Raw genomic sequence first — 23,274 nt, 5'->3', positions numbered from 1 at the left:
CCACGCCCCTAAGTGACTCTAGGCTCCGCCCACTTTGGTGGAATTATACTTTCAGATGGGGGTTAGTCCTGGTCTGTGATTCTGTGCCCTGGTTCCCTAGAAAAGGAGGGAATCACCATAGCAACCAGTGACAGCATGCTCTCTGGTTTGGTCTCTCCACCTGAATCGGATGCTGGTGACCCCTGTGACCTCTGTGACGTTGGTGAATTTTTCAGCAGACACTGAGACGAGTGAATTTAATGACTTTATTTCTTATTGTGACACAAATCAAAGTTTCTCCACAGATGGACGAGTGGGCATAGCAACAAGCTGAAGGTACGGGAACATCGACAACCAGCAACCAATCACAGAGCTGAGAAGCTGTTGCCACGGTCACAAGCACTGTTCATCACATGTCCATTTGTCCTAACAGAGGGAACCTGTCAACTACGACTCCCAGGAAGCCTTGCTGCTAGAAGTCAGCCAATGAGAACTTTGTGTCTGAAGGTCAGAGGTCAGCTTTGATGCTGCATTTGGTTTGACTCAGAAGCTGGAAAACCAGAACTGTGATGATGCTAGCTACTGTTAGCATTCTGTGTTTTCAAACAGGAAGTGATGACGTTTGGGTCTCTGTGTGAGACAACCCAACTTAAAGCAAACTGATTTATTTATTAAACCTGCTTTTATTGGATCTTGAACTCAGGCCTTTCCAGCGTCACAAATCCAACAGCAGGGGGCGCTCTCGTTGTTTTCCCGCCTAGAAACTCATGGAATCCGAGTGTAAATAGAACGCATCATCACTGCGTACCAGCCGAGGCTCATGGGTAATGTAGTGTTGAGACATGTTAGAAGTTTGGTTCTTCTTGAAAATTCTTCCTGATTTCTCCTGATTTATACAACAAACATTTGATCCGCTCAGATTACACAAGCAGCAAAACCAAAGAAACGATACGAACAATAAAAATGTGAGACACGACTCGAACTATCTTCCTCTTCCTCCTCTTCCTCCTCTCACTCCCTCAGGTAATCCAGAATCTGATCCATCAACATCTGGGGGTCGTAGTTCAGCGCAGCTCTCCTGCGGCGCCTACGACTCCCGTGGTTTACTTCCTCTAGGTCAGCGGTTGCCATGGTATCGATGCGTTTCATCCTTTGCGGCCCGGGTTCTCGTGGGCGGAGCTTTTCTTCCTCTTCCTCTTCGTCGTCCAGCCTCTTTACTCTGAGGAGGGGCGGCTCGTTGCTAGGCGACTGGCCGTCCAGGGAGCGGCGGGTCCGTCTGTGGGTGGGGCTAACGGGTTCGGCCATGGCGGACAAGTCCCTCTTTGCTCTGCGCCCTGATGACATCATCACCTGGGCGTTGTTAGGGCCGACACTAGACAGTATCTTAGCAACCATCCGCCTGCGAAGGAAAATCACAGAAATCTGTTTTTCAACATTTCACAAATAAACCTTTACAGAAATGAAATAAAAACATTTTTTAAATTATTGTTTTGAATCCTTTTTGTTTGAAAAACATTCCAGAAATGTTAAGGTTTTAAAGTGAACAAAAGAAGGTTTGACACAATAACACATCGCTTACTAAAGATTCAGCTAGCTAAGAGCTAAATGTTTAGTTTGGTGCTAGGTAGACATTTTGTAGTTGGCAAACTAAATATTTGTGAACAAACTAAATGTTTCCTGACTATGTGCAGTTGCAACTACAGATTTAGCTCTGAGCTAATTAAATGTTGTGTTTATAGCTACATATTTAGCTTGCTAATTAAATATTTACTTTTTAGAAAAAAGAACCAATTTTTTTCTCTTAGGCTAATTAAACTAAATTATTGCTGCAAATTTTTGATAGATGATGTCAGAACACAGCAAATTCAAAAGTGTTAAATGATTTGGTGTTAGTAGACTTTGTGTAAAAGCAGAGTTAATTTTACTCTAATAGAGTCACTTTCTGTTTATGTAACTATGGGGTGTATATTATTACTAGTTAAAATCCGGTGTTAAAACAAAGTGTTTCCTTATCAAATCTAGAGGTGTTAAAATGGAATCAGTAACTCTTGACCTCTGAACTCTGAACTCCACCAGCGGCTCTAAACTGAAGGAGTTCATTCACTGCCTTCGCCCAGAATCACAGATTCCCACCGGAGCGACAGAAGCCAAATCATTTCAGGACTTTTACTCTCCATGTCTGAGTTATTTACTGCGCTTGGTAAGTTACTTTTTTCTGAGATGGTTTATAACTATTATTTTGAGTTGAGCTCAACCTGTATGACAGACGGCTCGGTGTTAGCATATTTAGCTTAGCATGCCGACTGTTAGTGGAGTATTTGTTGGAAAAATATCGAGCCGGTGAAGATTTAGTCAAATTCTTGGCTAAATTGAACAGATCTTTTCATGTTGAAAGCATTATTCCCGCTGTTGTGTCTTATATACGTTTTGCAGCTTGTTTTAATCATTTTATTGCCTTTTTGTATATATTAGAACCAGTTTGGTTGAGGATGAATCTCCAGCCTAACCTCCCCCTCCTGATCCCTCCATGGATTCTTCGAAGATTCAAGCTCCAAAAATGATTATGCAAGTGTTAATATATGAAACTCCACATCTCTGTAATGGAGGCTTGTTGTTAGAGTTGTAGTAAAAATGTATTCCTTCGCTCCATTCCTTATTGTTCTGTTTTTTGTTTGTTATGATCCAGAGACCGACACTGTTTGTCGTACTCAGAGACTGAAGACGGTCCGATGCAGTAGAGGAGCATGTTGGTGTCTCCGGCCAAACTTCACGAACAGCCCAACAACCTGAAGACAATCTGTTAGTGATGGACATCTCTCTGGTGGAGTGCAGGGAGGAACTGACTCTTATGAACAGAAACATAAACTGGATAAGAAATGATGGATCTGAATATCAGGTTGGTCTGTTATGTACTGTAATATCTGGCAATCTACCAGTTAAAAGAAAATGTACTCTATCAAATATTACATGAACTGCAGGCATTGATACAGGCTTTACTTTCTCCACCTTGTACTTTGAACAATTTCATGCATATTGTATTGAAGAAAAATGTATGAAGCATACTGCATTTTGTATTGCCCAGCTGATATGTTAGACCTTTTAAAAAGCAATATGTGAATGAAAGCGACATGTGAAACATGCACATTATTCCACGTTGTAATATGTTTGGTAATTATGGTGCACATTTTGAAATAAATGGATTTGAGAAAATCATTGCCTCTTTATTAAATGTTTATTTTCCAAATAATTTTTTAAAAGTTCAACACAACAAAGTACCTATTTAATATTAATTACAAATAACTCTTAAGAAGTTAAAGAAGTACTCTGTGAGAGTTAATATTAAGATCTAACACTGAATTAGTGTCAGTAAGTGTAAAATTAACTCCAGCAGATTTGATATTTGACACTTTATAAGAGTTAAGGTACCAACTCTCCAAAAAGAATAAATTAACACTTTCTGCTGTGGACCCATATAGACACTTTAAAAGTGTTGAAATCAAATCTGACAGAGTTAATCTGGGCCTCCTGGATTTGCTGTGAACATTCAGCTTTCATCATGAAATGTTTGTATTTTATTCCTTGTGCTGTCGCCCGTATAAGGAAGATGCTGTGGCAGAGCGCAGCTGTTCGTTACGGAGGAGCTGGTCAGGTTACAGGAGCTCTGATCCCGTCTTTGGTTTTGTTTCTGATTCCTCCTCTTGGTTTTTGAAGGCAACATCCTTTTAGAGGGAGCGACACACAGAGCGCCGCTGACTGGTTTCACTTTTGAGGAGGCAAAAGCCGGTTATTATTATTATTATTATTATTGTTTGGTTATTTAAGGTGCTAGTCTAACTTTATCCCTTTACTGTGTGCAGGTTGGCCTGCTACAGTTTTAGTTCAGTTTCTGATCTGATTATTGATTAAAAGTGTTCTGGGTTTAGGGGGCTCCGTCCATGCTGCTCCAGCATAATGCAGTAGATCTTTGCAGTCTATCAATTTAGTCTTCTTCTGTGACTGTTTAAGTTCTATTGTAGCGGTTCTCAACATGGGGCGGTACCGCCCCCTGGGGGGCGCTGTTATTCCTTTGGGGGGCGTTTGGTCGAAGGTAAACTTTACACTTTAAATGCACAACAATACCAGTTTAGACTTTGAGCAACTTGGTAAAACTGTGTTGTGTAACATTAAACCATGTCTGGCTGCAACAATATACATGGCAGCTCTTCTTCTATTCAGTGTTTGTAGCTTCTGTTAGCTTCTGTTAGCTTCTTGGCACAGCTCCGTTCTCCTGCTACTGGTAGCTAAAATCACGATACCCTGACTTTGTGTCCCTCTGAAAAATGAACCATTTAAATAAAGAAATCCCTCCATGGTGACACCTCGATAGAGAGCCTTCATTTTATAGCGATAACACCGGAGCTGTAAGGTCTGATATGAAACTGGGGTGATGGAACAACACAGCACTTTAAAATTTCAGTAATCAGAATACCGAAATTGTTTCCGTTGATTTGAAAGGTTTATGTCAGTCTGCCTTTTCCCCATCGATACGTTTCCCGACCGCCCTGGACCTTTGGGGGTAAAATAATAAAGACGCGTAAAACTGAAACAGGAGAAGCGGGACATAAAACGGAGCGACGAACTCGATGTGAATTATGACATAAAAACAGAGAATCTGACGCTGAACAGTGAAAAAATCAACATGATGTGAAACATGATGATTAGGAGGCGCAGCAGGTGATGAGTGAAGATTAATGATGGTCAATAAACGATCAAATAAATCTAACAGGAAGAAACTAAAGTGGACACAGCAATAAACCAGGAGAGGATAATAATCAAAGGAAACTAAATGGAAATGAATGAAGAACAAAATGCAAGAATAAACTAAGAAACTAAAGTAAATACAGAGGAATAAACTGGTATGGCAAGACCTTTAGAGCAATAATTAATACAGAGGAAAGAATAAACAGACACTATTTCCAGATAAAAGGTAAAATAATATGGTTGAAGTGCCATGGGTTTGTTGAGACCACATCTAGTACTGAGAATAAATATCTTACAGATCATAACAGTAAATAACTGATCACTTATTCATGTTTTAATTAGATTTGATTAAGAACCAGATTTGTTCTTTGTCATTTCTGTCCAGTAAAACTATTAATCTATAATCAATAGACAGGTCTATATAAAGATATAATCCATGTTTCTGTCTCATATTTCTATGGCATTAAAAGGACCTTTAGTTTTTCCACTGAAAGCTCTGGTTTGCTCACTAAATGCCATGTGGGTGAAGTTTTATGGATGATGCTCTGATGTCCCATTCTCCTGAAGGCAGCACAGAGCTGCACCACCAGAAACACTGAAGAGAAGAAGAGCTGTGATTAATGTAGTTCCAGTTCTATCCATGTTTTAATGCTGCAGAGCTCAGTCGGTTTGCAAATAGATCAAAGTTTAAACTGGCATGTTGAACATCTTTTATCATTTTCTAGAATATTTAACAACTAGAAAATGGCAAAGAATAAGAATATTTTTCCTCTGACTGGCTGCTGTTGGCCTACAGATTTTAACTTGAATGTTCATTACATTTTTCATAGACGCCTGTGAAAATAATTTCTATTCCCATGACTTTTTGTTCTCTGGGAAATTATTTTTGATGATAAATACAGAAACAAGCATAAAAATCAAGACATCTACAATAGTGATAGTAATATTAATGATAAAATAATAGTCAGTGCAAAATAGCCTGCAAATCCTTTGGTGGGGGCGGTGAGGGACCTGGATAGGGGATGGGGGGCGCTGGCCTGAAAAAGGTTGAGAAACGCTGGTCTATTGGGTATATTCCAAGTACAGAGAGCTTAACCTCTCGTGGGACTTTCACCTTAAACAGATCAGATAGATGCCTAATGACATTCTTCCAAAACTTCTGGATTTTAAGACATTCCCCCAGACAATGGAGAGAAGTCCATCACGGGTTACTTGTGACGACTTTCGCCTGCAGTTTGTCTGTGAACCAGAGGAAATGTGTCTAATTTGTAAACGGTGCTTCTGTTGATTCTTACAAGCTTGTGATGGTTTGGTACAAGGACGGTTGAGGTTCTCCAAACACTGCTGGCGGTAGCTGTACCCACAGTCACACTTGTTTGCTCCACTGCAGATTTTAGAGACCAGTTTAGTTTTGAGCGTCAGTCAGGTGTGTGGTCCTACCTGAGGGCGTCCTGGTCTCGGCTCGGTGTGGCTGAGGTCCGTCCAGACTCTCTGGTTCTCTGCAGCAGACTCTGGACCAGCCGGGGATCCATCCTGACAAACATCCACCCGTCCCGTTAACGTCTACACTCTCCTCTTCCTCAGACAGCTGCTCTGACTCACTCACCTGTCCAGCAGCGCCTGAGTCAGCTGCGGCTCCACCAGGTCCCACCAGGGGGCGCCGGGGCGCCCCATGCTCATGCCCCGCCCCGTCTCATCGTAGTCTGCAGCATCAGCGGTCTGGAAGTCCCCTGGAGGCCCCTGCTCCTCCTCCTCGTCTTCCTCCTCCTCCATCACCTCCACGTCTCCGGGGCCGACCAATCCCGCGCTCTCTGCCTCGCTCAGGAGGCGGAGCAAAGCAGCCAGGTAAGCTGTGGGAGAACATGATTGGCTCTGGAGCTTATTCTGAATAAAATGGGACATCGGAGGTTCCTGCATCCTGTTGGCTAAGCTTTTCATGAAAACAAGAGAATAAAATGAATAAAAACTTTAAAGTTGCGAGTTTTAAATGTTTTATGAAATATAATTGAGCTGTTTTAAAGGTGTAAACCCTGTATCTGTTAAAACTGCTTAGTAAGAGGAAATCAGTAGCTGTAAATGAATAATAATTGTAATATTTAGTGAAAATGGCTCAATAAACAACCTGCTCGTTGCTCCTCCTCCTGCTCCCGTCTCTGGTCTCTCTCCACCAATCGCTGCAGAGCCTGGTCGATTCCCCGCCCTCTCCAGTCTTCTGATTGGTAGTACAGGTCGTTGGCTCCGCCTCCTGCTTGCAAGGCTGGATATGACATCAATTGGTCATCATATGGCAGCCGGTTGCGGAGGTCTCTGCGCTGTCGTCTGATCCCGCCCACTGAGACGTCCAGGCCACGCCCACCACCAAGAGCTGCGGGTAGAGTCTGAGGCAAAAGGTCAGAGGTCAGGCAGAGTGACGAGTGTAGCCATGGTGCTAAAGGCTAGCTGCAACAACTGGAGAAACATTTCAGATATAAAAACTAGTCAGTAAATTACTGAAGGTTGTCACACGGACGTCATCATGTAGTTTACACTGCAATGCATCTTGGGTAGTTGACTTAAGCTAAGTGCTATGAAGCTAGCGCCATCCAGCCAGAATAGTCATTTCTGCACACTGAGTAATGTTAACTTTTTCAATTTGACCTGAAGGGACTTGAAATGAGGATGAGGAGGACCAAGCAGAGGAAGAGGAGAAAAACCTGCTGATGGTTTAGAAATGCAGATGAGGCTGAAGTTAGCTTCTGACTGAGGGAATGGCTGAAAACAGCTAAGCAGAACATGAGCTGGATTAGACCGCCGAGAGACAAGTTAGTTTTACCGAACTGTAATAGTAATCCTCCCTGTAAGCTAATGGTCTGCAGAAAGTCCCATGAAGACACTTGACTGTTACTGTTAGCTCTGTTAGCTTCTGTTAGCTCTGTTAGCATCTTGCAGTCTGCCTTGCTAAGCCAAACACTCCATGTTAGGAGGATTTAAGTGATCATCATAGTTTAAAGCTAAATAGTTAGCTTTGAGCTACATAAACATTTAGTAACTAAACATTTAGCTAGCATCAAGCTAAATATTGCCAACCTCCTAAAAAAATGTCCTAAGTAATTTTCTGCAAAAAAAAAAAAAAAAAAAGTAAATAATGACTTTGACCCAGTGTTGTGGTACTCGAGATCGGTCTTGGTCTCGAGTCCGGTCTTAAGACCGTTTTCTGATGGTCTCGGTCTCGTCTTGGACTCAGGCTCTGAGGACTCGGCATTTTATTTCAAGACCAGTTGAGACCGCAGCTGTGAAAATATCACTAAACGTGCAGCATATTGTCCAGTTTATTTGTTAACATCTTTGTTTTCAGTGGATGCAAAACGCACCAATTAAAATCCAAGCAACTACATGTTTCTCCCCCTCCCCTTCCCTCCCCACCTTTCACTCGCGTGCGGCGCTCCAGGACATGCGCAGTGGTTTTCTCTCAGCGGCAGAAAATGTTTGTCTAATCGTCAGTAATATAATAGCGCTGCATAAATAGTAAGAAATCCGATGGCCACAGCTAACTCAGCATCGCTTCGCTTTCAGAGACGGTGGGGACAACGTCTAACTATTTTCGTCACTTAGAAAAGTAGCTCAAAGAAGGTAAGCTCCGTTAACGTGATGTTAGCAAAGCTAGCTGTACAGAGACACATAAGCATTGTGATGAAACATGTTATCACTCACTGTGCTGAATTATTGTGCGGAGGTGTAGACTGACTTGTCGCATATATGGGACAACCCTATGTCCAAAAGTCTGCAATATAGTGATGTGACATTCAGAAACAGTCGATTCTTCTCTACGGCTCTTTATTTATTAGATAGGACTGGAGTGTCACTCACTGAGAGCCGTTGTTCTATCAGATAGCCATACGCTGTCAGGATAGCATACATGAGGTGAGTACCATGCCTGCGCATTAAGAAGTCCGACCGTCAGTGGAGTTGTCAGTTCACCATACGCAACAAGTTACGACGAAAATAAGTCATTAAATTGTTTTCAATGATAACTATATAGATATGTGTTGTCATGGTTGCAAAGTGTATTTAAAGCAGGTCTGGCTGCAGCTGGATGCCATACAACTGTTAATAACTGTTAATAATGATCTACGTCATGATTCTATGTTGCTGATTAAATAAAATCATAGGGTAATGACAGTGTATGCATGTCTGAGCTAAACGTACGACTATCTGACAACGTATGCCGATCTGACAGAACACCCGTTCTTTGTTCTAGTAATGCTCTGTGTACACTGCATCATTATTTAATTATGTACGTTGATATTTAAATTAACAAATAACTAAAACACAAGAACGAAAGAGCACACAGAGCATGCACATTGCTCTTTGTTTTTGTTCAAAGTGGCAGCTGTAATGTCTGCCATGGTGTCAGACTACCTGGCTTCATGTACTGGGATAGAGAGTGAAAACAGTCACGGTGAGCGCCTTCTGTTTGGTTACTTCTTGCTTGTTGCTCCTTGGTCAGTGTTCATGGTTGAGTGTTATTTACCGTCAGGGCATTGCCTCAATTGCTATGTTTAATGGTGCAGACAGTGGTGGTTTCTTACATGAGCAATATGGGCAAATGCCCAGGGCGTTATGTTTTTAGGGATGGCACGAGACCATCACACATTGTAGCACAGAAATGGAATATTTAATATTGGTAAAATGTGTTAAGTATTTAATATCTAGGTTGTCAAGAAAACTGGCATGAACTTGTGAGATCTCTCTAGGTACACGCAGAAAGCAGGTTAAAGGCCTGAGGAATAACAGTGATCTTGTATATTGATTTAAGGATGATTAAAGAAATGAATTATAAAATACATATGTGTGTAATAGTTGGAATGATTGATGTTATGTGATTACAATGTCTGTAATGTATACTTGAAATATATAATCTGTATTCATGATCTGTAGTAACAGTAACAACTTAATTGTTGTATATTGCCAATAATTTCAGATAATGACAAAACAAATTGATTATGTTTCATGGTACATCATATGCTTTGAGTTGATTGTGTTTCATGGTACATTATAAGAGGACTGTAGATTTGAGTACATGAGAAGGAGACAAGAGTTGTGTCACAAAGTAATACACTGAGCTGGGCGGAGGTCCTAGAACAAATCCAAAAAAGGCAATAACTGCCAGATGGCCAACAACAGAAAAAAGAGAAGTACTGGAAAGGAGTTGCAGCACTCAGACAAGAAAAGAGGGAGGTTTGTGTGTTACCAAATTCAGGGTGGAGCGAGGTTTGGGGAGGACGGGTACTTTCCTATGAGATACTCGGGAAGGATGAGTCATGAGACCTCTCCCATACACAACTATGGGCCAAGAGGGTTTAAAAGCCAGCGAGCTGGGGAGGAAACCGTTCTTTGTCCGCGGCGCTGAGGAGGAGACAACGAAAGGGCGCAGACTGAAGATCAGCAGAGGACCACACCCTGGGACCAAGGGAGAGTTGAAACTTCGCCCCGCAAAGAAGGGACAAGATCCATCTGCCCCCAGCCTTGGTTCCTGATTCGGCTGACCCCTCTGCCTCCACCCAATGATCCGTATTCTATTATGGCAGACTTGGAGAAAAGACAAAGGTCACTGAGTGATGAAGATCCTGTTCGTTTAATGGACAACGGACGGATCGACTTTGTTTCTTTTCTGAAAAGAGAACTTTGCTCCATCAGGACAGAATCTCTGACCAAGGACATCTGAGGACCTCAGCTGCCAAGATCAATTTGCCACCAGGTGTGAGTTGAACTGCCCCCAAGAGCCTCGCTTAGTGGTACTAGTGACACAGGTTAGGGTTAGGAAAGAGAATCGGTTATGATAGATTTTGATTTGATTTTATATTGTCACGAATTGTAATCTCTGAAAGAAACTCTGCTTGTTATTTACCCCTGCTAACGCTTGCATAATAAATTACCTATCAAAGATTAATAGAATTTGTGGACATTGAGATTATTCGAGTCAGTTTGATCATTAAGGGTTCTCTTGATAATAAGTAAAATTAACATACATGATTCCAGAGATGTGGTGGCTTCGTACTTTCCTTTGGTGAGTGTTAAAATAATGGCCCTGGGACTTAAATCTAAGTCACTAAATCCAATCTAGCCAATAACAAGTGCACGTTATTTTCAGGAGGAAAGCTACCGTTAACAGGAGTGGTTGTTGAAGCTATGCGGCAGCGAGGGCTACTCTGTTGACTGTTTCTCAACTGAAAAGGGCCGTAACTTCTGTATCTGAAGGTAGTTAGAGCTAGACGAGTTTTCTCCGCCGCCAGTTTAAACAGAATTTCTCTAGTAAACCTATGATAGGGTAAGACCCAGGTTACAGGGAATTTCTGGACCTGTTAGACAGAGAACTGGTCAGTAGTCAGTCGGTGGTGAGGTTAGGGCGTGGCTGGCTATTGCAGAATAACGAACAAGGTGTTCTTATGGGAATATGGATCTTTCAGATTATTCTGAGAAGCAATTTTGATCATATTTTACATTTTATTGTGTCATGTAGCGCGGGCCGCTGGTCTTGGTCTTGTCTTGGTCTCGGGTTAGGTGGTCTTGAACACAACACTGCTTTGACCTTTACTTTATTTAGCTTGGAGATTCATATTTAGAGTAAGCTGACATTTATATGAATAACATGGTGAAAATGAACGCCACTGTTTTTTGTCTTATAGCCATAGCTTGCGCGACAGACAGATTATTCCCTGAACTTCGATCCAGAACCGCATAGCATTCTGGGAAACGCAGGCAGAGGAAAGGCTTTAGCTGCTCACGGCTAGCTAAGCTAAGTTGGTGGCATCAACTAACTTGCTCACATTGCTAGGCATTCTTCAGTTGCCTAGCAACAACCTGAAACAGGAAACGTCTGGTCAGCAGTTTGACAGAATTTCAGATTTTTTTAAACACTAAACTGATCAATAATTATTAACTGACTGGTACGAAGCACTGATGTTGTTCCGGCTCTGTCCAGCCCAGCTGTAATGATGGATGTGACTGTCACAGAAGCCCCGCCCATCTCTCCAATTCTTCCTCCAGGGATTGGTCAGACTGATGGCTCAGATTGTCAGGAACCAATCAGATTGATCGGCTGCAGCCAGATCTATTTCCTGTTTCCTGTCCTGATTGATGGCAGTAATAAACTCTCCTGGAGGAGGAGGAACTGGGAACCAGTTTAACTCTGACTGGTGTCGGAGCTTCAGTCAGGTTTGGACTATAACGATGAGTCGGCACTGATGAATGGAGCTGAATCAACAGTTCATGTTTTCATGCTGACGTAACCATGGCAACGGGCCGAGGCTGAACCTGATTTACCTTCAGGGGGAAGAAATGAATGATTCACAGCTTCACTAGCAAGGAACCACAACACACACACACTGATACACACTAACACACACACAGAGTGATGTAAGGTGACCTGCTGCATCCTGCCTTGTTGCTGTGGGCGACCATGTCCTGTCGTCATGGTGACAGCAGATGAAATAAAATGTCGCAGAAGCACACACACACACACACACACACACACACACACACACACACACACACACACACACACACACACACACACACACACACTCACACACGCAGTCCTGATTCACTCCTGTTCTGAGGACTGTCGGATCCAAACCCGGTTCTAAACGGTTCTGAATCTGAGGCTGAGCGTCCAGCCTGGTCCTCACACAGCAGGTAAACTCAGACAAACAGGACAGGAGCAGAACACACACACGCACACACACCCCCCCACACACACACACAGGCCTGTGTGTGTGACGTCATACTAAAAGAAGAAAAGCAGCATCTTTCTGCAGTCACCATGACGACGCAGCATCATGGCCATAGTTGAAGATGAAGATGGACACCTGGACATGTTCTTACCTGAGCGGCGTGGAGCAGAGCGGCGCCGAGCAGCAGGAGGCCGAGAGACGCCATGCTGCAGACGGAGGGAGACACACACTGAGGAAGAGGAGGAGGAGGAAGAGGAGGGAGGAGCTATGACTCAGGAGAGGAAGAGGAGGAGAGCTCTGCTTCATCAGCACCGTTCTGCAGGGATCACAACAAAATGAAAGCATCAAATATCACCAGTAAAATTATATTCATGTGCAATAATTCACTAAAGAAACAAAGAAATTCTCAAATAAAGATTTTCTGTTTAATGCAGGACTGTTAAGCTTCCAATCTGCTGCTGTCTTATAGATGTTATGCTAAGGATTACATGGGTAGTGTCTATGCCAGGGGTGTCCAAAGTGCGGCCCGTGGGCCATTTGTGGTCTTTCAAACAAATGTGTGTGGCCCTCGACTGCAGTTAAGACTGGAACAAATCTGACTTCTGTCATTTTTTACGTGAGAATTTTGATGAAAACTTTAATTCTTCTTCAACAAAGTGCTAGAGCCAGAACATTTTTGATTAATAGCAATGTTTACTTTCTATTTTAATTTCATAGAAAGTAGGACTTTAGATCCAGTGACTTTTGCTAAAAAGAGAAACTGAACCTGGGTAGAACCAACATGACCAAGGCTAACGTCGCAGCGCTAACAGGTCTGATGAATCTGCAGTTTTAGAAAAGACAATGGTCCGCAGCTAACTGACACCAGACAAGAAATACAAGGCCTGAAAGAAAGCCTGGCCAAGAGAAGACAGACTACAAGCAGCATCTTCACTCAATAAGAGGCTGAGCCATCACCAAGCTAGGCTCGGCGCTAGGCTAGAAATTAGATTAGCTAGGCTAGAAGCTAGCTTTTAGACAAGGAGGGCAAGACAGAATCAGTGGAATTACCAGAAGACAGGGAAGGTCTTAATATTTTTGGTGTTTCTGGACTGATTGTTTAAAAAACCTCGACCTTCTGACGGACCGGGGTTTAACCCAAAGAGCACCGAGAGCTCTAACCCAGAAACCGGACTTCAGTGGGGAAGCGCCGGTCCATCACTGCAGTAACGTTTGGGAGCTAACATGCTAAAGAGGAAGTAATGAGAAAAAACGAGTCTTCTGTAAAGAAACCGTCATTGTTGTGGACTGTAACTTCCCCGCTGAAGTTCTTAAAGACGTTAAGATCTAAAATGCTCGAGTCACTCAGTCCTTCTTTCATCTTCGATAGATGAGCAGACCTCCAGTAACTCTTCATTAAAAGATTCATTCTTCTGTTAAATAGGTCGGGTTGATTATGCCTCATTTACCCAAATATTCTTCGTGTGGATTATTTATAGCTTTTAGTATTTTTTTTTTCTTGTGGTGGACTGGGACTTCCCCTATAGAATGGTCTAATCAAAGTCCTCCTCCATGCTGTTTCGGTTCAGGCCTCTTTTTCGGAAACACCGGTTATATTAGGTTTTCACAGCAATGCTGTTCATGTTTTTATTTATTACAGCTTGTTTGTGTTTTGGGAGAGTTTGTTGGTGCATAACTTTTATTAAACTTGACGGGAGAAGTTACAGAGGATTATCGGGTCGAACATCTCTGCATGTGAAAGGCATTTCAAGTCAAGAGACAAAAATGAAATGGAAATTCAGACTGCTCTCTAACACACATCTTTCTAATAGAACATGAAAAATGAGGAGAATGGGACACTCAGGACTTATTACTCATCTTATGGTGAAAGGAGAGCGGTCTGTCCAATATCACAGAATATACCATGAGTACTTATCAGAAATATTCATCATATAACTCAAATGTTTGATGTAAACACAGACCCGGCAGCGTGGGTCTGTTATTCCTATATCGGGTTGATACAGATGGGGCTTCCGTCTGGATCAAGCCCCATCTTGATACAGATGATATAACTTTTTTTAAAAAGTTAAAAAAGTTTTAACTTTTTTCAGCAGTTAAAACTGCTTAATCCATTGTTAACACGTCATAACCTGTTTTTCCGAGCCGCCTTTAAACACATCATGAACGCTGAGATCAGGGGTCCCCAAACCTTTTCCTGAGGGCCACATAACTTTCCCCTTCTCTGCTGGGGGCCGGAGTCAGTTTGTAACAGAAAAAGTGACGATTGCAGGAGCCTAAATGTACAAATATATTGTTTTCCAGAAAGCACAATCAAATAACCCTCTCTGGTTCTTCACAGAAAAAATCCAGGAAATATCACTATTTATGAAATAAATACCGTAGGCTACTGAGGTTGTCTGTGTTCAACACTGGGTAGTACTTGTTACATTCACTTGAGTAACTTTTTTGGAAAAAAGGTTCTTTAGACTAGTTTTACTGCACTGTACCTTTTTCTTTTACTTGAGTAATATTATTATTATTGCTGCGTAGATTCATTTTGCCCCCCGTTAAACTCGTCTGTTGCCGGGCTGGATAAACAACATTTTTATAACATCTCCAGGTAACAAAGTCTCTGCCCCTTTAACAGTCAGATTCACTAATGGTGAACCTACATGTGGATAAAGCAGCGCCACCCAGTGGACACATTGAACTATGTCTGTCTGTAATGACACGGTCGCCCTGGATCTGTTCCGGTTCCGGTCCTTCTCTTCGTTCATTCATCTGTTGGCTTAATAAATACACTCAGACCATCAGCAATTATCATTTATTGAAACTTTTCACTGAAGAAACAGGGAGGGGAGGGGTCTCCATGGCAACAAGTCACACAAACACACATCACTGTCAATACCATCGCCATGGTTACTGATGCTGGGCAGTACTTCATCTCACAGGAAGTTACATCACAGAGCCCAAGAGGAGAAGCCATGAGGATGAACAACTGAGGAAGAGGAGAGCATGAAGAAGGAGACGAAGAGCAAAGGGAAAAGAAGAAATTGATAAAATGATGCACAGAAGGTGAGGGAGAGGAGGAAAACATATCTGATGAAGCACTGACATGAAATGATCTCACACACACCTGAACAGGAAACAGGAAGTAGAATCACACTGATCTGGAGTTACTGAACAACACAAAAAGAAAACACGTCACCATGCAGAGGAGGATACCGACGCTAGAAACAGCTTCACATTCAAAAAACAACCCAAGAAGAAGAAGAGGAGGAGGAGGAAGCATCAGAGTTTTCAGGAGATCGTTCCAGAGAGAGCTGTGATTGGCTGAGAGCAGGGAGTCGCTGAAGACGTCTGGAGGTCTTCATCCTTCAGAAGGTCTCACCTCAGATACATTACCGGGGAAATTCCTACAAGCGCAGCAGCTGCCTGAAAGTCCAACATGGCCACCAGAGGACGAATTCATCTGACACAAGAAACTGCTGAGTGAAAATAATCACTGGTTGCCATGGTGATTCCCTCTCTTTCTGGGAGTCTCCAAGCAGCAATTTTCATTAGACAGAACAGACCAGAGCTTCGTCTCAAACCAACGTTCACAAAGGATCACAAGGAGAGCTGATGGGTTAAACCTGCAGAACCTTCAGGACCAGTTCTGAAGGTTCTGGGTGGACGTTTGGTCCCTCAGATGGACATCTGGGGCTTCAGAAGGACGATTGGGCCCTCAGATGGATGATCGGGCCCTCAGATCAAATATTGGACCTTCAGAAGGATGTTTGGATCTTCAGACATTTCTTCAGCAGGAATGTAATAGATAGCTGCACACAGCTTGTTTATTGGACTTGCAACGACAGGAAGCCATTTTGGATCTAGTTTCCATGGACGCCACCATGCCAGCGTCCAGGCTGCATTCGCTACAAGTCCAGACTGACATCACTTCCTGCGTGGGTATTTACATGCAGCAAGACAAAGAGCTGGGAGGCGATGCTGGTGGACCGGCGGCTCATCATTTTCTATCCGGATCTTTGTTTGGCTCTGATCTGAACCGGATCGTTGAACCCAGTCTGAACAGCATTGATTGGCAATTTGGTTTTTGGGGGCATGGCTTATTGCAACAAGAAATCCCAGGGTCCAATAGGAAGCGAGAAGAATGGGTTGAGATTATATATCTGTTCATAAGTGATATCTATACAACACAAACATACATTCTGTCCACAAATACAGACCCGAACATGAAGATCAACCAGAACCTCTGGGTTCTACTCAGCACTGCTTGGTCTAGTTGTGGGTTTCTCATTTAGATTCTCTTTTCGTCATTTACACACTGATTCACAGCAGTGAACATTTATCCCAACCCCGCCCAGTAATGTCGCAGGCAGACTGGAGTGTTGCATTGTGGGTAGGTTGCAGGCGACCCACTGCTGGTTCACTCCGGCACTTCCTGTGAAAGAAATACCAACATCAGATGATGATGTCCGGTTAACATCCAGTCTTCACTCAGCAGCATCGCCTGGACTCACCTGCTTCCTCTCGCCTCACATCTGATTGGAGAAGGAGGTGGGCGCCCCCTGCTGCCCGTAACCTTGACCGTACTCAGCCTCCTGGTGACAGAAACACAGAGATCCAGCTCAACATCACACATTCATCTAGTGGACATCGTGTTGGGAACCAGGATGACTCAGAGGTTCTCTGATGGATGTGGAGCCCCCTGGTGTCCAGGAAACTCACTGCTATGGTCAAGAACCCAGAAGATAATCAGAGTTTGCTAAAAGGGAGCAACACCAACAGCCATGTCACGTTCTTCTGATGCTCACTTTGACCTCCAGCAGCATCTCTTTTCCTAAATACTTTGGGTTGCCACCATGTGATCTATGTCTGATGAGGATATGGAAGCTTTTGAGTTGCAGATGAAGATGAACCATCAGACTTTTTGTCAACTCATTACCAGACAAACAGGATGGTGGAGAACCAGCAGGTCCAACTATGATCCTTTGCATCCTAAAGGCGGGCGTGGCGCCAGGTTTCCTGGTGGGATGCTGCAGCTGCGTGGAGCTGATGTCAACATTCTGGTGACATGACATCATTTCCCTCCTGGGTGCCACGAACCTGCACCCCACAGACTCTCACACACTCGGCTGTACTTCACAGCTGAGGCAGAGTCATTGCAGATTGCCGCCAGACACATCCATGCAAAGGTCAGTTTGGTGTTGCACATTAAACTGTTTTGTGTACAATAAGGATGAGATTCGGCTAAACCAGTCACAAAGACGTGCAGCAGCTAGACTGCCAGTCTAGGTATGCAGTGGCTGCCCTGGTGGAGAAGAAATGGGGTGAGCTGCCCTATTGGCTCATCAAACTTACTGGCATCTTTTTGGATTGTGGAAAATGAAGGAATTTGTCATGAGACATGTAGGCAATTGGTACCATTGACCCTACATCACTTCCAGATTCTCTTAGGAAGGGTCCTGGTCAAGTTTCTAGGGGACCTTGCACTAGGGGTGAGAATGGAGAACCAGTTCTTGACTCCCTGTTGCTGGTGCTGGTTCGGTATTGGTGGTTACCTGCTGTGGCTCACCTGGTTGTATCCTTGCTGGTTGAACTCGGGCTGGTAGCCTCCCTGGTTGCTGGCGTACGGGTCTTGTTCATACGTCCCCTGCTGGGCGTAGGCGTCGGGCGCAGGTTTGCCCTCAGGAGGCGGAGCTCGCATGAACGGGGCGATGATGCCTGTCTCCTTGAAGACGAACCAGAGGTTTCCGGCCCACAGGACCAGATTGATGAAACCAAATGCCTGCAGAGGAACACAGCAGGTTACCTCCGTCTGCTGGGTGGAACAACTGAAGGTGGCTGACGATGCTCTGCTCTGATTGGTCGGCTCCAGTGGCCTGAACAGGCATTGCCTCCTTTCATTGGGCTGGACCACATAATGAATACAGTCTGAAATGACAACATCAGGACTTTTCTAGAGTAGACTACCATGCAACCATTGCCCATCTGCATCTAATTTGCTAGAAGCTCATTTTCTCTTAATGTTCCTGAACCCATCATTCAGTGCAGATTATTCCAGAACATGCAGATCGTTTGCCAGGTGAGGTGCCAAAATGAAAAGAAACCTTCAAGAGGTCTCACGTTTGTAGCAGCAGATGTTGGATTAATAGACCAGCAGCTTAGATTAAAACTTGATCTGACTGAACCCAAAATTATATGCAGGAGGATCTGGTCGGATTTATGCGTCACATTTTCAATAAGCCTGAAATACAAACACCAGTGAGAAAACTAAAGAAGACATGAAGCTGTGCTAATCAAACGGTTCTGGTCTGACTAGAGGAAGTTCATCCTGGTGAGGAAAAGAAGGAGCAGGAGTTGATCAGAGTGGCCCCCTGCAGCTACAACAAGCAGCAAAATGGAGCTGGAAAAGGCTAAAAGCTAAAACATGAGCAGCTCTAAGCTAGCAGGGTCAAAGGTCTGGGACGATTTTAAACTGGTAGATGACAGGGTCGGTATCTGACCCAACGCCTATGGGCTCAGGTCGGATTATTTAGAACTAATCTCTAGTCTGAAAAGTAAAACGTGATAAGTGATCCAGAGGAAACGGTAAACAGACTTTTCACGTGAAGTCAGTCGTGAAAAGTAATTTCAGCTCAGAATTCAGGAAGCTGGATGCTTAACTGCATCAGATGTGGAGATCTCTGGTTGGTTTGCATCTCAATGTCCTCATAAAACTAGAAAGACGGGTTATTGAATAGTTTGTGTTTATTTATAAATCTCCTAAATGTCTGTTTCAGTAAAACTTTTCATCTTTACACCAGTTTATCCTCTGGGAATGAGGATAAACTGCGAGCTGACCCAAAGTGTGGTCTTTTACTTTAGTTGGATGGGGGATTCTCAGCGACCGGTCGGTGAGTCCGGAGCGGACTCTTACCACGGAGGTGTTGAGTCCGGACATGACCGGGTCGTGGACTTCACGGCAGGAGTTCTCCTTCTTCTCACAGGCGTCGATCAAAGTGATGACCTCATCCGGATCAGTCGCCGTCTTCACGTCAGACAGACCCTTGGCCCAAGCCGCCGAACTCACCAGCCACATGAAGGCAAACACCGCCGTCACTCCCAGGTCCTGGAACATCGCCACGGTCTGACTACATGTCCTACAAGGCACCTGGCGGTCACATGCCGTACTTACGATCAGCGGGCCTTTATTGTTCTCCTTGTACTTGTCGTAGAAGAAGACGTAGATGCTGAGAGCCGCGGTGGAGTAGAGAAAGGCGAAGACGCCGATGGTGACGAAGAACTCGGCGGAGGAAGAGTAGTCTCCGACCAGGAAGATCCGGTCCGTGGCCCTGTCCTTACAGGTGGGGGCATCGAAGTACACCTGGTGGAGTCTGACAGAAGAAGAATCTGTCAGCGACGGCTTGTTCTGCCTGACCCGTTTGGTTCTGCGGTTCTGAAGGGAAAGAAATGTCCGGACCTGAACGGATACTCGAACTCCACTTGTATGGCGAGGTTGCTCTCCGTCCGGTTCTTACACTCCACCGCCATCTTGAACATCCCGGAGTAACTGCCACAGGTGGAGAAGGCGAAGATGGCGAAGAACTGGGGGGAGAGGAGAAGACACGGTTCCAGAGCAGAACTCAATCAGAACCCGATCAGAACCGCTGTGGGTTCTGGAGAACTCACCCACTGCAGGACCTTGATGAAGCCCAGAGGAACCTTCAGGATCCGGAACTGACCCTGGGCCACGAGCTGCAGGATCAAACAGACACACGGGACACGGGTCAGAACCAGAACCACACCGACCCACCAGGTCAGCTCCCTTCCTGCCAGCACGATGTGGGCGGAGCTTAAGTCACCTGACCTCAGATGGCTGAACACGGCCAGAGGAGCAGAACTGGACTGGAACTAAAGGCCAGCAGGTCCAGCACTGGTTCGGACCCGTTTGGATCAGAACTTGACTGACCCGGGAGGAACAGAATCAGAACAGATTACAGGTTTAGAGTCCTTGTCAAATGGCGTTTTGACTAAAAATCTGGATCTTTTTAGAAGATAAAGGTTTGTTTTAATGAGCCTTGGTGATGTAAAGATTAGTAAAGCTGCTAACAGAAATTAGCCTGATAGCGACCTGGACCGGTCCAGTTCCACAGCCAGACATTTATGCTAGGCTCTCTGTGTGAAACTGAGTTTAACTTTAAATGAGTTGATTCTCAGCTCTGTATATTTCTGAGGTAGTTTTGGCTTCAAAACGCCGAGTTTGATAAGGTTTGATAACAATAATTAAAACTTCTGACTGTCTGACATCGTCTAGCTAAATGTTTCTACGTCAGGCTACATGGATGAGCTGCTCTGTGCTGTAGCTGGGATTTGCTGTTTGCTGCTGAGCAGAAGCTTTTTGTGGCTAAAACAAACATTATTTTTCTAAGTTAAGTGAAACTTCTGTTGACATCATTTGAAGACTCAGAATCAGTCCAGTACCGGTACCGGTCCAGATTCTCAGGGGAGAAAGACTCACCTGGTATAAATGACATTTTTAGCTGTTGGAGTTACGCTTTAGATAAATGAATTTAATCAGAGAAGGTCATGAATGTGTGTAGAGCTGCACCGACTGCAGTTTTCTGGCCGATCCCTGGTTACCGATCTTTAAAAAGCCTGAGCTGCTGATTTTGGTTTTGGCTGATATGAAGTTTTTTGTCTGAAATGTTGCTAAATGTAGCAAGAAAGTCACTGAGTTTCCACAGTGGGTGAATATTAACTGTAAAGGTTCAGACCTGGTGGTCTGTCAGTCAAACCTCTCACTGCAGAGCAGAAGAGGACAGAGGCTGAGTTATAACCTTTGCTGATGAAGATCAGGGGATAAGATCAGCTTCACATGTAAGTTTCAGCCAATCACGATGCCCCAAAATTAAGGAAATCGGCTCCCAGAAATCAACTGGTGGATAAACCAGTTGGCCAATAAATGTGTCCTATATTATACATGTATATAATACAAACAGCCAGAGATGCAATCAGCTTATAGCAGGTGTGTGAAAGACCTGATGATCAGACTGCTGACTGCAGCCGGTCCACAGAACTAGAGGGGCCCAAAACCACATTTGGCTTAGGGCCCCATGGAGGCTTAGGGCCCCATGGAGGCTGGGGCCCCATGGAGGCTGGGCCCCATGGAGGCTTAGGGCCCCATGGAGGCTGGGGCCCCATGGAGGCTTAGGGCCCCATGGAGGCTGGGGCCCCATGGAGGCTGGGCCCCATGGAGGCTGGGCCCCATGGAGGCTTAGGGCCCCATGGAGGCTTAGGGCCCCATGGAGGCTGGGGCCCCATGGAGGCTGGGCCCCATGGAGGCTTAGGGCCCCATGGAGGCTTAGGGCCCCATGGAGGCTGGGGCCCCATGGAGGCTGGGCCCCATGGAGGCTTAGGGCCCCATGGAGGCTTAGGGCCCCATGGAGGCTGGGCCCCATGGAGGCTTAGGGCCCCATGGAGGCTGGGCCCCATGGAGGCTTAGGGCCCCATGGAGGCTTAGGGCCCCATGGAGGCTTAGGGCCCCATGGAGGCTGGGCCCCATGGAGGCTGGGCCCCATGGAGGCTTAGGGCCCCATGGAGGCTGGGGCCGGTGTTCTGCACGTGGAGGTCCAAACAGAACCAGGTCCATCACTGCATAGATCCAGTTTTTTCCTTGGGAGGAATTTTTTCATCAGTTTTTATGATTCTTGTCCGGCTCGGCTGAGTTCTGGAGAGGTGAGTCCAAACACACCCCGATCCAGTGGTTCTGACCCGGTTCGTTATGTCAGAACCAACATAACAGCTCCAGAACCGGCTCGGTTCGTGCAGGGAGCTGAGCTCAACCCAGTCTCCATCCCAGCTGGCGAGGAGCCGAACCGAACCGACACCAGCACCGAGCGATGCTGTGCATCAGCAGCATCAGAGAGGAAGATTCCTCCTCTTCCTCCACAGCTGCCATTTCACCACCACACGCACGCGCAAAGCCGCGCGCACACATCGTGATTTCACGTCATTCCCGCAGAAAAATTCCCGTTTCCGAGGATCTTTCTGCCGAAATCCAACAGAACCAGAACCAGGCTCCCACAGAACCACCCGAACTCTGGGCCGGACCCGCTGCGGGACGGACCGAACCCCGCCGATCAGAACCACAGTCCCTTGACACAAACTGAACCGAACCCAAACCGAACCCCGGGAAGAAAACCGAACCTAAATCACAGCGGGATGCTGAGAGTCGGTACCTGATTTACGACGTCCATCCTGCCGCCTGGAGAGGAGAGGAGAGATGGAGGGATGGAGGAGGAAGAGGAGGAGGAAGAGGCGGGGGACGGGGGGCGGTGCGTCAGCGGGGATTTATTATTATTAATATTATTATTATGAGACAGGAAATAAACAACAACAAGCAGGGAGCAAATAAATACAATTTCATATTTTCATTTTAATTCTGATTAAAACAATTTTGACAGCGGGGGGGGGGGGTCATGACGTAGATGATGACAAAGATGGCGACGCATCATGTGACCCGGAAGGTGACGTAAACAAAAGCAATGGCTACAGTATGTACACATAGGAGTAATTTATTATTATTATTATTATTGTTGTTGTTGTTGATATTATTATTACTCCGCCTTCAGCTCAGTGATTAACTGTCAGATCTGAAGCAGAACTCAATACTTTAAAGATCAAAGAATTATAAAATTAAATGTCCCAACTACTAAATATAAATATTCAAATAAATTGTTTTCTAAGTCTAAATATATGCAATTCAAATATTTTTATGTATTTTCCAACCCAATTATGAACTTCTGCCCTGAGGTTTATCCCACCGTTATGGAACCACTTTGGTAAATGATGAACTGGTTTCTGTAGCCACAGAGAAACA

General features: G+C 44.7%; 2 protein-coding genes across 2 annotated transcripts; both read right to left on the bottom strand.

Moving 5' to 3' along the window:
- Window positions 1-231: 231 nt before the first annotated feature.
- Window positions 232-12,636, bottom strand: pcsk1nl (proprotein convertase subtilisin/kexin type 1 inhibitor, like). Its single transcript, XM_088003550.1, has 5 exons — window positions 12,583-12,636; window positions 6,842-7,097; window positions 6,326-6,569; window positions 6,160-6,252; window positions 232-1,378 (listed from the first exon to the last, which is right to left on the bottom strand). The coding sequence occupies exons 1-5, from the start codon at window positions 12,634-12,636 to the stop codon at window positions 991-993; spliced, it is 1,035 nt and encodes a 344-aa protein (XP_087859676.1). The 3' UTR covers window positions 232-990.
- Window positions 12,637-15,218: 2,582 nt separating this feature from the next.
- On the bottom strand, window positions 15,219-22,677 carry sypa (synaptophysin a). The gene is made up of 8 exons (XM_088003401.1): window positions 22,634-22,677; window positions 20,085-20,150; window positions 19,876-20,000; window positions 19,591-19,789; window positions 19,333-19,524; window positions 17,989-18,201; window positions 16,934-17,014; window positions 15,219-16,854 (listed from the first exon to the last, which is right to left on the bottom strand). Exons 1-7 carry the CDS (start codon window positions 22,649-22,651, stop codon window positions 16,949-16,951), a joined length of 879 nt encoding a protein of 292 aa, XP_087859527.1. The 5' UTR covers window positions 22,652-22,677; the 3' UTR covers window positions 15,219-16,854; window positions 16,934-16,948.
- Window positions 22,678-23,274: the final 597 nt, after the last annotated feature.

This window comes from Poecilia mexicana, unplaced genomic scaffold (genome assembly GCF_051168715.1).
Source record: "Poecilia mexicana isolate PSO_F unplaced genomic scaffold, ASM5116871v1 scaffold_23, whole genome shotgun sequence".
In the NCBI taxonomy this organism is placed as follows: Eukaryota; Metazoa; Chordata; class Actinopteri; order Cyprinodontiformes; family Poeciliidae; genus Poecilia; species Poecilia mexicana.
This window is presented reverse-complemented; position numbering and strand designations above follow the sequence as displayed.